Source organism: Canis aureus, chromosome 10, assembly GCF_053574225.1.
Source record: "Canis aureus isolate CA01 chromosome 10, VMU_Caureus_v.1.0, whole genome shotgun sequence".
In the NCBI taxonomy this organism is placed as follows: Eukaryota; Metazoa; Chordata; class Mammalia; order Carnivora; family Canidae; genus Canis; species Canis aureus.
The window spans coordinates 69503100-69518224 of record NC_135620.1 but is presented as its reverse complement, the minus strand read 5'-3'; the positions used below and the strand labels follow the sequence as shown (position 1 = coordinate 69518224).

Sequence of the window (15125 nt, the reverse complement as noted above, 5' to 3'; positions counted from 1 at the left end):
AAAAGCAGCATATTAGTCTACAGAACTCCTTGAACTCCAGTTTAGTCTAAGACCTACATTTCTATTAAAACTCAAAACTCTCAAAAAGCATTTGCCAATCTGTAGGAAAACCAGTAGCCATCCAAATACTTTCTCTGACAGAATATAGACCTCTAGGATGCCTGGGTGGCTCAGCGGTCGAGCGTCTGCCTTCGGTTTGGGGTGCAGTCCCAGGGTTGAGGCCCGCATGGGGCTCCCCGCATGGGGTCTGCTTCTCCCGAGGCCTGTGTCTCTGCCTCTCTCTGTGTGTCTCAGGAATAAATAATTCCTGAATAAATAAATAAATAATTTAAATAAATAAATAATTCAGGAATAAATAAATAAAATCTTAAAAAAAATACAGACATCTGGACAGTCTTATTATTGTAAACAAAATGAAAATAGAGCTGGGTGGATACAATTTTTTAATAGGAAAAAAAAAATCAATTGGGTTCTGCCATTCTTCGATACCCTGACCTGAATTTCTTTTAATTTGCATACTGTTATTTTAACAATTTTTTTTCTTTTTCAATCTGGGCAAATATTTTATTTTTAAAGATTTTATTTACTTGAGAGAAAGCAAGAGAGAGAGAGAGAGTGCATGCACAGAGGGAGAGGGAGATGGAGAAGCAGACTCCCCGCTAAGCAGGGAGCCCAGCGTGGGGCTCCATTTCAGGGCCCTGAGATCATGACCTGAACTGCTTACTCTTCTGAGCCACCCAGGTGCCTCTGGGCAAATATTTTAAAATATGGATTCCTCACCTTCTTCCACAGTGACCAAGGCTTATAATTCAGAAAAAATATTCATGCTCAGAAGGGTTCCTATCATTTCTCCTTTGGCCTGCTCATGATCCCCAACCCAAGTGTCCACAGATAGTTTTCATCAAGGTCACACAGAATCACTACTAACTCAAAAAAAGGACTGTTGCTTATAAAATAGCTGCTTTGTTGCTTAACTAATCCAGCTTTCCAGAACTTCTGTCTGGATCTATTCAATCTTCTTACCCAACAGTTTTGTGTGTCTCCATAAGGATGGTTCCATTTGGTCCTGGGACGGGCATGGAATTGTAGCGGATGCTGACTTGTGACTTGCGCAGCAGGCTCTCTCGGGCTATCTTGAGTCCTTCATAGAACATTGCTAGTAAAAACACTGCCACGAAAGCTCCAGCCATTTCTAAGTAGAGAAAGAAAAGATGGTATGGTCACATGTGCAAAATCACTAGCTGGTGTGCTGTCCAAGCTAGAGAGATAACATAGACGAAGGGCTCCTCTCAATTTCTAAATACGTTATATTGCTACCTCTCTACTCTCACAGACAGACAGATAGAAGTGTGAAGACAGTGTTAGTGAAAACCATTGTCTCCACCGGAGAACATACTCATTTTCTGATTATGACACAAAACATCGTCTGAACAATTACCTTCAGGTCTGGCTACTTGGTGTCATAAATTAGCTTGTTACGATACAAAGTACAATATGCAAAAGGGGAATAAAACAGCATTTGAAAGTTGTTTGAAAGACTATTTCCTTGAGGAATCCCTGGGTGGCTCAGCAGTTTAGCGCCTGCCTTCAGCCTGGGGTGTGATCCTGGAGTCCTGGGATCAAGTCCCACATCAGGCTCCCTGCAAGGAGCCTGCTTCTCCCTCTGCCTGTGTCTCTGCCTCTCTCTCTCTCTGTGTCTCTCATGAATATATAAATGAAATCTTAAAACAAAACAAAACAAAACAAAAAAACTATTTCCTTGAGGAAAGGGGTGGGGGGAAAGAGTGATAAATCAAGGAAGACTCTTAATTATAGAGAACTGATGGTTACCAGGGAGGAAGGGGGTGGGGAGGATGTGTGAAATAGGTGATGGGATTAAAGAGAGCACTAAAAAATTATTTATTTATTTGGCAGAGAGAGAGAGAGAGAGAGAGAGAGAGCATGAGCAGGAGGGAGGGGTGAGGCAAAGGGAGGGAGAGGGAGAATCCTCAAGCCAACTCCCTGCTGAGTGGGGAGCCCAAATGCAGTGCTCAATCCTAGGGCCCTGAGATCATGACCTGAGCCGAAATCAAGAGTCGAATGCTTAACCGACTGCGCCACCCAGGCATCCCCAGACTTCAGTTCTAAGTCTTTCACACTGTGAAGTGTTGGTAATGATACGAATGTATTCAAACTGCTGATTTAACGTACTACTTGAACTAAATGCTCCCCCTTTTGCCCAAATTGATTTTGTGGTGCAAAAGTATCCAAATGATACTTAAAGCAGTCCAACACTTGAGCTTGTGCACTTTTAATTTAAGGCATGCCCACTCAACATTATAGACACACAGAAATGGGTATTAATTACCCAAAGTAGGACTGACACTAAGAGAAGCCATGCCAAGAATCAGGAATGATGTAGACCAGTTTGGTATGCTAGAAAGAACACTGGAGTAGGCACGTCTAGAAAGTCTGGGTCTCTACATACTAATACTATGTGATTTAGGGCTAATCATTTTAGAATTTGAACCTTAAAATTCATCTGTAAAATGGAAGGATTGGACTGGACCAATACTTTTCCACCTAGGGTTATTTTGTGGTCTGTTTATACAAAATGCTTCTTATGTCATTTTAACTTGACTATAGTCTTATGTCCAGGATCAATAACTTACCAAACAAGGAAGCACTCTGGAAAAGGATGAAAGGAAATGGATTGCCAAAGACTCCTATCTGGCATCTAAATTATTTTTCAGAAACTCTAAAACAGATGCATATTATTATTATTTATTTTTATGCGGGGCTTGAATTCATGACCCTGAGATTAAGACCAGAGCTGAGATCAAGGGTCAGATGCTTAACTGACTGAGCCACCCAGGTGCCCCATAACATACACATTCTATTTAAGGGAGGTTTACTGTAGGACCAAAATAAGGATACATTGTGTATCCTTACCTTCTAGGTTGTTTAATAGGAAGATGATAATGTACCATAACCATAACCATTCAGTACTTATGGCAGGAAGAGTTGGCTTGGTTTCCAGATTCCTTGTGACTGTCTCTCATGTGGGTCTCACCTCTGAATACGATCTGATGGGGGTGGCTTACTTACCTCCAGCTGTATTGATGACCAAACCAGAAAACAATAGCTCCACATTCTTGAAGCCGAAGTAGAAGGTCATATGCTGCCAGTAAACCAAAACAAGTCAATGAGGGAACAATTGAGGATTCTAGATGAGAATTTCAGGTAAAGAAGCTTAGCGCATTCAAAAGAGACAGTCACTGAAGTGGGAGGCTTTCTCCTTCATTTTAACATTACTACCACAGACACTCTCCACAGGTACTCTCCCTTGCCCCCCCCCCCCCTTTTTAATTTTAATTTCACTATAGTCAACATACAGTGTTATGTAAGTTTCAGGTGCATAATATAACAATTCAACAATTCTATCCATTACTCAATATTCATCATGATAAGTGTGCTGTCTTTTTCTCTTTTCTACATAAAGCAGGAATACCAGAACTTAATTCAGAAAAGGGTCAATTCTGAAAGGAAGGAATACAGAAGAGTCCTGGTTCTGATGTGACTCTGAAATTAATCTGCCACATGATCTTGGGCAAATGACTTGTCTGAGTCTGTCTGAGCTTTTCCTCATGGGTAAACTGACCTTTAAAGATAATAACCTGCTAGTCCTAAAACCGATTACTTCTATTACCCAAGTGGGTGTAAAAGGGCAGCCTCTCCTGTGGCACTCACCATCATCATGTTGTGCATTCCCTCGCCATGGGAGTGGGAGGCTGAAGTGGTTGGGTGATGGTGAGAAGGTACTGTTGTACTGTTGTAAGCCATATGGCTTGTCCCTTTATGGTGGGAATGATCCACTTTGGCAGGAAAAGTTGAGGCAGCAGAAGAATCTTTTAACAAAAAGAATTATACATAATAATTTCACGATATAGATTTGATTCTTTAAAAATTTTTTTAATTTAATTTTTTTTATTATTATTTTTTAATTTATTTTTTAAAAGTAAGCTCTACACCCAATGTGGGGCTTGAACCCGTAACCCGGAGATCAAGAGTCACCTGTTCTACCAAATGGGCCAGGAGGTGCTCTTAAAATCTTTTTTTTTTTTTTTAAGATTTTATTTATTCACAAGAGACACAAAGAGAGAGAGGCAGAGACAGAGGCAGAGGGAGAAGCAGGCTCCCCGCAAGGAGCCCAATGTAAGACTCAGTCTTGGACTTCAGGATCACGTCCTGAGCTGAAGGCAGATGCTCAACTGCTGAGCCACCCAGGCGCCCCAGAGCTCCAAAATCTTAATTCTGTTAACTACTTATTTATGTGGGATTTCATCCAATAGGGATTGCTTTTGGAGATTGTGGCACCAGGGATTAACACCTAGTGTTTCAGAGACTTAATCCCTTTCTGCAAAATCATTCTTGAATTTATATATATATTTAAAGATTTTATCTATTTATTCATGAGAGACACACAGAGAGAGGCAGAGACATAGGCAGAGGGGAAAGCAGGCTCCCTTGAGTCCGATGCGGGACTCGATCCCAGGACTCCAGGATCATGACCTGAGCCAAAGGCAGACTCAACCACTAAGCTACCCAGGTGCCCCCAAATCATTCTTTTAATAGATATGTTCAATGTATGCTCAAATTCATTTATTTATTTGAGAGAGAGTGAGCACATGCACAAGGTGGGAGGTAGAGGGAGCAGGGAACCCAACATAGGGCTCGATCCCAGAATCCTGGGATCATGACCTGAGCCAAAGGCAGACACTTAATTGACTGAGCCACCCAAGTGCCCCTGTATGTTCAAATTTAAATATAAGATAAGGAGAAGAAAAGTAGTTTCTTTGGGATGCAGGAAACAGACAGTTTGTAATAATGGACAAATTGATGCCATTAATGAAATTTGGCTGCTGTAAGGCTTTCTAATCATAAATGTCAGTAGATAAAAAGCCAATGCTTCAAATAATTCACCTAATTGGATGGCCTGTGTTCAATCAAGATATTAAGAATACATTTTCACATACAGGATAACCAGCCTTCGGCTAATTTAAACTTCAAGAAAAGGTCTATTACTGCCCTCGGCAAGCAGTGTGCTCAGAAGATACAATTTCTATCCCAGCTCAGCATTAGAGCTAAGAACACTGAAAACAAGATATAAATTGAATGTTCTATATTAAATTAAGTCCAGACAACTGCATATTCGGCCTTGTGTCTTTACTGCAAAAGTCCATCTGGGACATAAACTAGGAGCAAAACTCTTGTAGCTGGGCTGGGGCTGAGGTGGGGAGTGGGAAGCTGAGGAGGGTAGAAGTGAAAGTGTTGGTAGATTCTCTTTATGTGTCCCTTGACTCCAGTTTCTGGAGGAAAGAGTGCTTTAGAAATTCAAAGTTGGGGGGCGCCTGGGGGGCTCAGTCAGTTAAGATTCTGACTCTGGATCTCAGCTCAGGTCTTGATCTCAGGGTCATGAGTTCAAGCCCTGAGTTGGGCTCCATGCTGAGTGTAGAGCCTAAAAAAAGAAAGAAAGAAAGAGAAAAGAAAAAAAAAAAAGAAATTCCAAGTAGGTATTCATGTTCATGAGACTGAGCGTGCCTCTCAATCAACAAACACTTACTAAGCTCCCACTGTGTGCCAAACTCTGAGCTAAGTGCTGGTAATTCAGTGGATAAGACAAACAAGGTACCTCATGGAAAGAGAAATAAGAAAGTAAACAGAACAATTTCATGGTGTGATTAGTGCTGTGAAGGAAATACACAGGGTAATATGGCAACATTATTAAGAGGCAGAGAAGAGGCATACCAACTTAGATAGGAACTCAGGGAGTCATGTCTAACTTAAAAGCACAAACCTTCAGCCATCTATTTCCCCCTCTTCAAACTTCCATCTCATGATTCTATGACAGCAAGCTTAAGAAAGAGGCTCGTATTTCCAGCAAAGGACAAGGTAAAGCATCACTCAGGGATAATCAAAGTTCAACTGTGAATGTAAATAACTTTCATGCCAGAAGGTATATTACTTCATAATTACAGAGCTTGACAATCTGGTATTATTAATACCATGGACATAAAGGACATATATAACAGGTTCTTTGTCCATGAAGTTTTTATAGTAAAGAATAAAAAACAACACACAAAAATAATCAACACACAGCACCCATAAAATTTCAATGATGGGAAAAATGGTAAGTAGGCAGTAGTTTTCAACTAAAGAATCACAGTGGAATGGAGAGATTCCTGGTATCTGAGTGATGATTATGGTTTTTGAGTTAAGCCAATGCAGTGAAATAAGAATAAAAAGACTTTTGCCAGCCAGGAAGACCGAGAACACATCCTCATAAAGAGACTCAAGTAGAAGTCACAATTTGCTCTCTTCCGATAAGAGTTTAGAAAGTGATTATAGCAAAAGAAAACAATAAAGGGTAACTTCATTTCACATTATCAACCTGAATCCTGGCCATCGAGTCAGTGATTACTTGTAATGTCTTCTGGTGTAAAAGACTGAAAGAGATACAGAGATGAACCAGACAGTCTTTCCTCAAGGAGCCTCAAGGCTAAACCCTAAAAGGGGGGACTGAACAGTTGTAATCTTTTATACTGGGCAGGAAAAAATGCCATGGGACCATGCCAAATTCAAATTATATATATATGGATATATAGATATAGATAGATATAGATATAGATAGATATAAATATAGATATATATCCATATATATATTAAAAAACTTATTTTTTAAAAAGATTTTGTTTATTTATTCATGAGAGACACAGAGAAAGGCAGAGACACAGGCAGAGGGAGAAGCAGGCTCCCTGTGGGGAGCCTGATGTGGGACTTGGTCCCAGGACCCCGGGATCACAACCTAAGCCAAAGGCAGGGCAGCCTGCGGTGGCTCAGTGGTTTAGCACCGCCTTCGGCTCTGGGCCTGATCCTGGGGACCCAGGATTGAGTCCCACGTCGGGCTCCCTGGATGGAGCCTGCTACTCCCTCTGCCTGTGTCTCTGCGCCCCCCGCCCTCATGAATAAATAAATAAAATCTTAAAAAAAAAAAAAAAAGCGAAAGGCAGACGCTCAACTGCTGAGCCACCCAGGTGCCCCTATATAACTTATTATTAAAGCATAAGAAATAAAAGCAATTATATTCTTTTCTCTTCCTACTTGACTTTCCAGTGATGTGCCCTATGTATTTGGATAACATGTTCTATAGCAATCAAACACTCCTAACTTATCCTCTCTAGAAGAGAAATTCTACTCACAGGAGGTAACCTGGTGGTTGGTTAAAGCTTCCTTTGATAGCTTCAATCTAAGAAGATCCAAGCTCAGCCTCTTCCAGAATAAAAATGGGAACTGAAATGAGAATAAATCAAAGAACAGCGAAGTGGCAATATCATTCGCTGTTTCAATTTGTAACCTGAAAAAAATGGTTTGGTCACAAGCTGTCCTCTTTGCTTTACTCAAGCTTCTCTAGACTCCACAGCCAACATTAACTACTTACTGCTGTCCAAGAACTGTTTTCTCTAACATAGCTCCACGTCATTGTTTCTAAGAACTGGGTTCAAGGTTTACACAGTAGCTGTACTGTACTTTTTATGGAATCAAGTTCCTTGACTTATAAGGCAATTGCAATTAATGGAACTTAATGATGAGTGACAGGTGGAACTCCAGCAAAATTTTTTATTTATTGATTCACTGGCTTTCCAGTTTTAGTACAAATTACATGCATATGTTAATTCCAGCACACATGTAAAATTCCTGTTCTTGTTTAAAACCTCCACCATTCACTTCACTTCTTATCCTTATCCTTTTACTTCATCAATTACAAACTATTTATAAAGAAGAGAACTAATAGAAAGAAATCTGAATATATCACTCAAGGATAAAACTATAAAACAACAAACAAATCTTAGGATTCCTAACTTTCAATCTACAGTAAAATCCACCTCCAATATTTATTTACCAAGTTGAGTTTAGAGCTAGGTAGAAAAATTAGTAATACACTCCTTTTGCTTAAATTTTTGCCAGTTCAGGCAAACTATTCTCTCTAACAAAATTCAAGAGGAACTCATACTGGAGAATCACCCTTGCATTGGAGAATGAAGTGATGAGCTCAACTACATGGCTGGAAAACATCTGTCAAGGACTTTTAAAGCTGCTCTGGTTGTACAATCTGGGAGAGTCCCTTACCCTCTTTGGAGCTAGTAGATCATGGAAGATGCCAGGTGTGTGAAAGGAGATAAAAGGCTTAAGAAGCATCTAGCGAAGGACCTGACAAATGGTAGTGTTACCATTATGTGGAATATGAGGGGATAGAAGACCTTAGAGAAGGAAACTCCAATGAATAAATCCTGTGGGAGAAGACACAATCAAAATATTAGCTGTTTGCTTCTCTCCTGCAAAGTCTTTTAGCTAAGACCATTTTTAAGGCCCTTTTTGTTTGTCCTGTCTCCTGAGACCACAAAGTGGCTATGGACAATCACACGGATAGTTCAGAATAGTTCTAGGTCATAACAGCTCCTTCTTCTAGCATAGAAAACTCCCAGGATCTGCCAGGAAATACAAGAGAAATAGTCTAGGAATTGACTACAGAAAAAAAAAAAATCAAGTATGAATTCCTTTGGAATTTAGTTCACATAGAATAGCTAAGAAGTTGATTTCTCAGGAAGGCTTTACACTCTTCGGTTTCTAGGGAATATTTATCTCATCTTCAGTTACGTACTTAAGTCAACTACATGCCAACTTGTTTCTATCGCCCTGAATATTATATGGAAAATGAGATGGCGCATTCCACACTGCACGCTGTAGCTTTGCATTTCATTCTGTCTTCCCCTTTCCCCCATTACGTACTGTGCAACATTTATACAAATAGGTTCCAAAACTTCCCTGTATTCAAGGATCTAACTCCTTCTCTGTCTACTTCTGAGCATCACCAAAAAAGAAGTTTTCTCTATTCCTGCCCACCTCCTACCTCCCAACACGGGCACACTGGAAAGCTTAACTAGAGGGCTGGATTGTTTGCAATGTCTAGCAATTTTAGCAAAATAAACACGACTTTATGAACAGAAGTTTGGAAATTAGCAAGAAGGCTGAATTCTGATGTCCATTCCTGAGTCTTAGCACCGATCTTACTTTTAAGAGATTTAGTCTAAACTTCCAATTCTTTTTTATTTTCTTGGTATTGCAACATGATGGATAAGAAACAGTAATCCATAGGGACTATGGAGATTAGACCCCACAAAAAGCTACACACAAGTGGTCAGACATCTGCCACATGGTCCCTCTTCTCTAGCACAGACAGATATAATCTGGAGCCTTACACAATTCTTTTGGAGACTGCCTACAGTGTTTCCTGATAAGGAAGATAAGGAAGAAAGTTTTTCTTCTTATAACGATTAAGGTCATGTTCCTTTTTAGATCTGGAAAACCATCGAACAAAGATAAATCTGTATGGTTGCTCTTCTGCTTTCTTCAGTCATTATTTTTATTGGTGGCTTATAAGCTTTAGGCAGGTACAGATAGGGAAAATTCAAGGACACAGACAGTATACTACCATAAACAGGGATTTATGCTTATGGACTATGTTTTCATGATCAAGCAGCAGGTTAAACTGGACTAATCCTGCCTTTTGATGACCTGTGCAGGGTCAGCAGATATTCTGAGAAATAGCTCTGGCCTTGTTTCAGGTGTCCCTGTAGGTGAACTTTAAAATTCCCTTGATGGTTTTATGAATTGTCCTTTGGGGAGGGAGGTGGTAAAGGAGATATAGAAGTAAAAGAGATATAATGCATTGATAAAATAGGGCTTAGGTGTCCCTTCATCACTTGGCCTTCCAACTCAATATACTGGAGTTGTTTTGAAAAATAGTAGTAGCTCACAGTAAATGGGACAGGGGAAATATAATATGATGAATACATAGGGCGGAAGACCCTTCCCCTTGAAGGCCAGTCAGTATACAACTCTTTGGATATTGTAGCTGCCTTTCTTTGGCTTGTGTCCTTCTTGAGGTTCAGTGATCGTAAAGATACTTAATGTTCCAATTGTAATTACAAAAGGAAGTAAGTAGGCTTGAATAAATCACAGGCTTACACAGGGTCTCAGCCAGAACTGGCAAAACTTATGAAGTTCTGTCCCACTTATGTACTAAATGCAGTAAATCAAATGATGCAGTAGAGAAAAAATAGGTCAGGTCAATAAGAAAAAGAAGTGTAAAAGACGCTAAAGCCGTACACACACACATTTCTACCCAGATTAACTCTGGCAGGTAATGGGAGATGACACGGCATTCCCTATGACTGTAAGTTTCTTTATTTAAAGATTTATTTATTTCAGAGAGAGAAAGAGAGAGAGAGAGAGAGAGAGAGAACAAGTAGGGGGAGCGGCAGGTAAGAGAGAGGGAAAAGGAGACTTCCCACTGAGCAAGGAGCTGGATGGATGCAGGCTCCATCCCAGGACCTTGGGATCATGACCTAAGCCGAAGATGGATGCTTAACCAACTGAGTCACTCAGGCGCCCCCACTTGTAGGTTTATAAAGACAATGAGAATTTAGGAGTATAATTGCCTAAACTCCACCACCATCACTACCATCACACACACAAAACACACACACACACAAAAACAAAAAACCCCAACCCCTTCGATTTTTAACCTTTTAAAAATTCTTCAGTAAAACAAAGGCCACTGTTTTCCCTTCTAACTTTTTACCTTTGTTGATAATAGAAGTAACTCCCAGGGATCATCTACAACAAATTCTCACTTGTTTTTCTTTACGACATTGGAGGGGCTGATATGAGAAAATGTTGATAGAACTGGCAAAGACTTAATGTTGTGATTATTTGCTGATTTCAATATTACTTTCTTTTTCTCCCTACCATCTACCAAAGCGGGCTCTACTACTTCAGATAGTCTAAGCATGATTCCCTGAAAGCATTTTTCATGGAAAGAAACCAAACCATACACGGTTTACATACTCAAATAATAGCAGAGTCTTTGTGACTGAATAACTCATAATATCAGACTGATGGGCTCCACCAAAAGTAGCCAACAGCCAGAGTCATAAAGGGGAAAACTACTTCAAACAATTACATTTAAAACTTAAAGAGCCCTCATTTATGAGTGGCCAGTGATCTAGGCAAACAAGAAGTATGGCATGTACTGACAAGTTTTTAGAAAATAAAAGAGCAGTGATGAATTAGTGAGAGTAGCTCTTTCCCTGAGAAGCTCCTGACTAAGAATATCTATGTTAGTAAAAAAAAAAAAAAAAAAGATGATAATCCAGAAGCTGCCTTGGGAATCTCATTCTAATTCTCCACAGGAAAGACAGCCAGCCAACTTGTATTTAATTCTAATCAGAATAAGACAAGCACTTTGTTTGCGGACACTGGTTCAAGGTCACCCCTGTCTATCATAAATTTCATCATTCCACGTGTCCAGTCCACCTAATTAAGCTGCTCAGACAGAGCAAGGAAGATTAAGAAACCTGATGGGGTAAGACAGATCCTGGAGATACCCATTACATTGAGAATTACCCAGGCAGGGAAGACTAACATTTTCAAGAGAAAGCATACTAAAGACAAACTTAATTTTTAAAATGCCCATTGTCCAATCTCTAGATCACCAATGCCTTTTGGGCAAACATGAATGGACTGTGGTATTACCATGGAAGCAACAAAATATAAAGGAAATAGAGTAAGTTTAAACATGAAAGGGATGCAGGTGGTAAATGCCATACTGGGCAAGTAATTTTATATTTTATAGCTTCATTTTCCTTAACTGTAGAAACGCTGAATTATATAATTAATCAAGTTTCACCCAGAGCTAAAACTTAATTCTATATTTTTAAAAAAAGATTTTATTTATTTATTCATAAGAAACACAGAAAGAGGGGCAGAGACCCAGGCAGAGGGAGAAGGAGGCTCCCTGCGAAGAGCCTGATGTGGGACTTGATCCTGGATCCCAGGATCACGCCCTGGGCCAAAGGCAGACCGCTGAGCCACCCAGGCATCCCTAATTCTACATTTTTTAGTTCAGTTTCCAGGAGAATAGAATGCTTTTTTATCCCTATCCTTACTATTGGATTGTAAATTTTAGGAGGACTTTGTCTTAATTATTGATGAATTTCCTGCATTTTCTAATGTCCTGCACAAAATAGTAAATGCTTGCCAAAATGAATTGTTTTTCTCTGCATTTCTTTTCTGGCAACTAGACAGACACAAGAGACAAATCAATTCTTTAATCTGTTAATGAGACAATGAATGGGCAATCTCAATTTTCTCTTTGCGACCTTAGTGAGTCTGAAATGCTGTATAATAATATTTGATGGATATGCTTAGAAATTATCCAATAGCTCTATATTAGAAGTAGCAAAATGTACTTGATATATAAGTAACATAGATAAGTTGAACTTTTTAAGACTTGGAAGGGGATTACAAATTCATCTAGTTTTAGTTACTCATTTCATGGAAGCCTAGAGTGTAAAACCACAAAGTGCTTGGGAGAAATCTAACATTTACATATTCTGGCCTAATTTACCTTCATAGGTACTTTTATAAAATATTTGGTGATAAGTGTGAGGAGATTGTGAACAAATCTCACACCTGTTTTAAAATGGAAGAATGAAAGAGAATATGGTGCTGTTGACGTGTAAGCGGCCTGAAATGCCAAATCCCGATCCTTTATATGAATTAAGTTTCCAGGGCATTAAAACCTGGATAAGTGCTACTTTCTAGAAAGGGAGAGTAGAGAAAACCAAACCGTAGGATAAGAGCAATCTGAAAACACTTTCTCTCTGCACATCTACCCAACAAATAACCGTGTGGAACTTGAACTGATGTGGTATGAAGCAATGGCCCTTCCTCCTATAAACCCAACTTGTTATCTCATTCTGTCCCCACAATCTCTCTTTTTAGAACCAGGGGCACAGAGAATTTTTTTTTTTTTTTAGATTTATTTATTTATTTGTTCATGATAGAGAGAGACAGAGAAAGGCAGAGACACAGGCAGAGGGAGAAGCAGGCTCCATGCAGGGAGCCTGATGTGGGACTCGATCCCGGGACTCCAGGATCACGCCCTGGGCCAAAGGCAGGCGCTAAACCACTGAGCCACCCAGGGATCCCCGGGCACAGAGAATTTAAGTAATCTGTTCAATGTTATGCTAGAATTTACCTATCCTCACTCCCCGCCCAGGATGTATTCTATACTTGCTTTGTTATGTACCCAATGTCACAATTCCGTGTCCACAATTCGGCCACGGTTGTGATCACTTTTCCTAATCCCAAGTACATGAGAAGATTCACTCGGCCTGCCTCTGGTTTTCACCAAGAGCAATTCTATTACAAACATGGGTTCTCCTAACCGTACACTCTACCCCGTTCATCTCATGTGATACACCAATGACAAATTAATCTACCATGGCTCTACTTAATCTGCTCAAAAAATACCGCTGCCTACCAACCTCTTCCTTGTCTATTAACTTCCTTGTTCTGAGATCACAGATCTCTAAGATAAAGGCCTCAACCTACCTATCTATCTGCACATACTTGGAGTTCCAGTCAAACAAGTCCAATAGCCAAGTATTGAACTGGACAAACCCCACACTTTTCTGTTTGGTATCTTTGCTCACATTGCTTCTTCAGTCTGGAATGCCCGTCCTTACTATCTCTGATGCAACAAACCCTCCTCATCTTCTGAGGTCTCTTGCTAAACCCTTCGAGCATTAGAGCACATTGTGCCTTTCCTAATAACCCTAGCTTGGATTAAGTCTCACCAAATACCCTGAAATGTTACGATCTTTTCAATTGGGTCCTATTTCGGTCATCACATTGATAGAACAGTACTGAGAAAAAGTAAGAGAAACACAATTAGGCCTGGAAAGAGATGTATGAACCATTTCTTCAAATGTATGCAGACCACCTGAAATATGAAACCTGAGTGCACTGTCCCCTAATTGGTGGGTCATAAAAAGCTCACTAAGAATTGGAAGGACCTTGGAAGTCACTGCATGGAGTTCTTCAGTGATATACAAATTTTGTAATTGAACATGCCTAGGGATTTGTCAGACTAGTGTGCTGCTTCCTTTTAGAAATATAAGAAAGCAAACACTCTCTTTTCAGATAACCCAAGTACAGAAGATGTTCCCCAGGAATCTGAATCTTGCTATTTGATTGTGTTAATGTTGATAATAGAACCAGTACTCAAAGCTAAACCAGTATTTGTACTCCAGGTACTATTTACATATATTTCTGAGGCTGTAATTTGCATTTTAGGCTCTACTCCCTGAACTAACAACTGTCTGCAAAGAGAAACCTAAGTATCTTTAAAAAACATTTATTTACCTATTTTAGAGAGAGAAGAGAATGAGCGAGCAAGCAAGCACAAGCGAAGTGGGGGAAGGGAGAGGGAGAGAATCAAGCAGATTCCCCCGTAGGGCCCAATTGTGGGGTTCGATCCCACAACCCATGAGATTATGATTGGAACTGAAACCAAGAGTTGGACACTCAACAGACTAAGCCACCCAGGTGCTAAGAAACTAAGTGACTTTTGAAAAAAAAGATTTTATTTCTTTATAAGAGAGACAGAGAGTGCATGTACACTCAAGAGAGCACAGGGAGGGCCAGAGGAAAGGGGAGAAGCAGGCTCCCCATAGAGCAGGGACCCTGACTATGGGCTTATCCCAGGACCCTGGGATCATTACCTGAGCCACCCAGGTGCCCCATCAAACCTAAGTATCTTTATATCCAACTTGTGGTATCAGGTATGCTTACATTATGCTGACATTTATGTTTGTTACTGACTTACCTTCCAGATTATTTCAAACTAATCCTTTTTGCAAATATTCCACTGAAACTGACCTACTCACTTTTCCTGAGTAAATTGAGCACTTTGACACCTGTATACCCTTTTGGCTTCTGTCATTCTTGTAATGCCTCCCTCTCCCCGCATTTCCTGAATATGTGTAAATCCCCCCATTATTTATTCAACATTTATCATGCAGTTAAAATGTGTCAGAATTAGGGTGAAGCTAAAACATGGCCCTTGTTCTTTTGAGTTTACAATCTAATTCATTCTTTAAGGTTTATTTAATAGGCTTTCTCTTCCATTAGGTTTTTCTTAGATTCTTAACAGAAGACATATCTCTTTTCCGAATTTT

At 39.8% G+C, this 15125-nt stretch overlaps 1 protein-coding gene across 2 annotated transcripts in view; it reads right to left on the bottom strand.

Annotated features, from left to right (window-relative positions):
* Window positions 1-15125, bottom strand: part of SLC31A1 (solute carrier family 31 member 1) — a 38492-nt gene that overhangs the window by 3887 nt on the left and 19480 nt on the right. The window contains exons 2-5 of one of the 2 annotated variants that reach the window (XM_077912965.1): window positions 7239-7329; window positions 3730-3887; window positions 3088-3160; window positions 1024-1192 (exon numbers count right to left, since the gene is read on the bottom strand). In XM_077912965.1, the coding sequence (XP_077769091.1) occupies window positions 1024-1192; window positions 3088-3160; window positions 3730-3822 (335 nt within the window). In that variant the 5' untranslated portion in view covers window positions 3823-3887; window positions 7239-7329. The remainder of the gene's footprint in view (window positions 1-1023; window positions 1193-3087; window positions 3161-3729; window positions 3888-7238; window positions 7330-15125) is intronic. The other variant, XM_077912964.1, reaches the window with a different exon arrangement.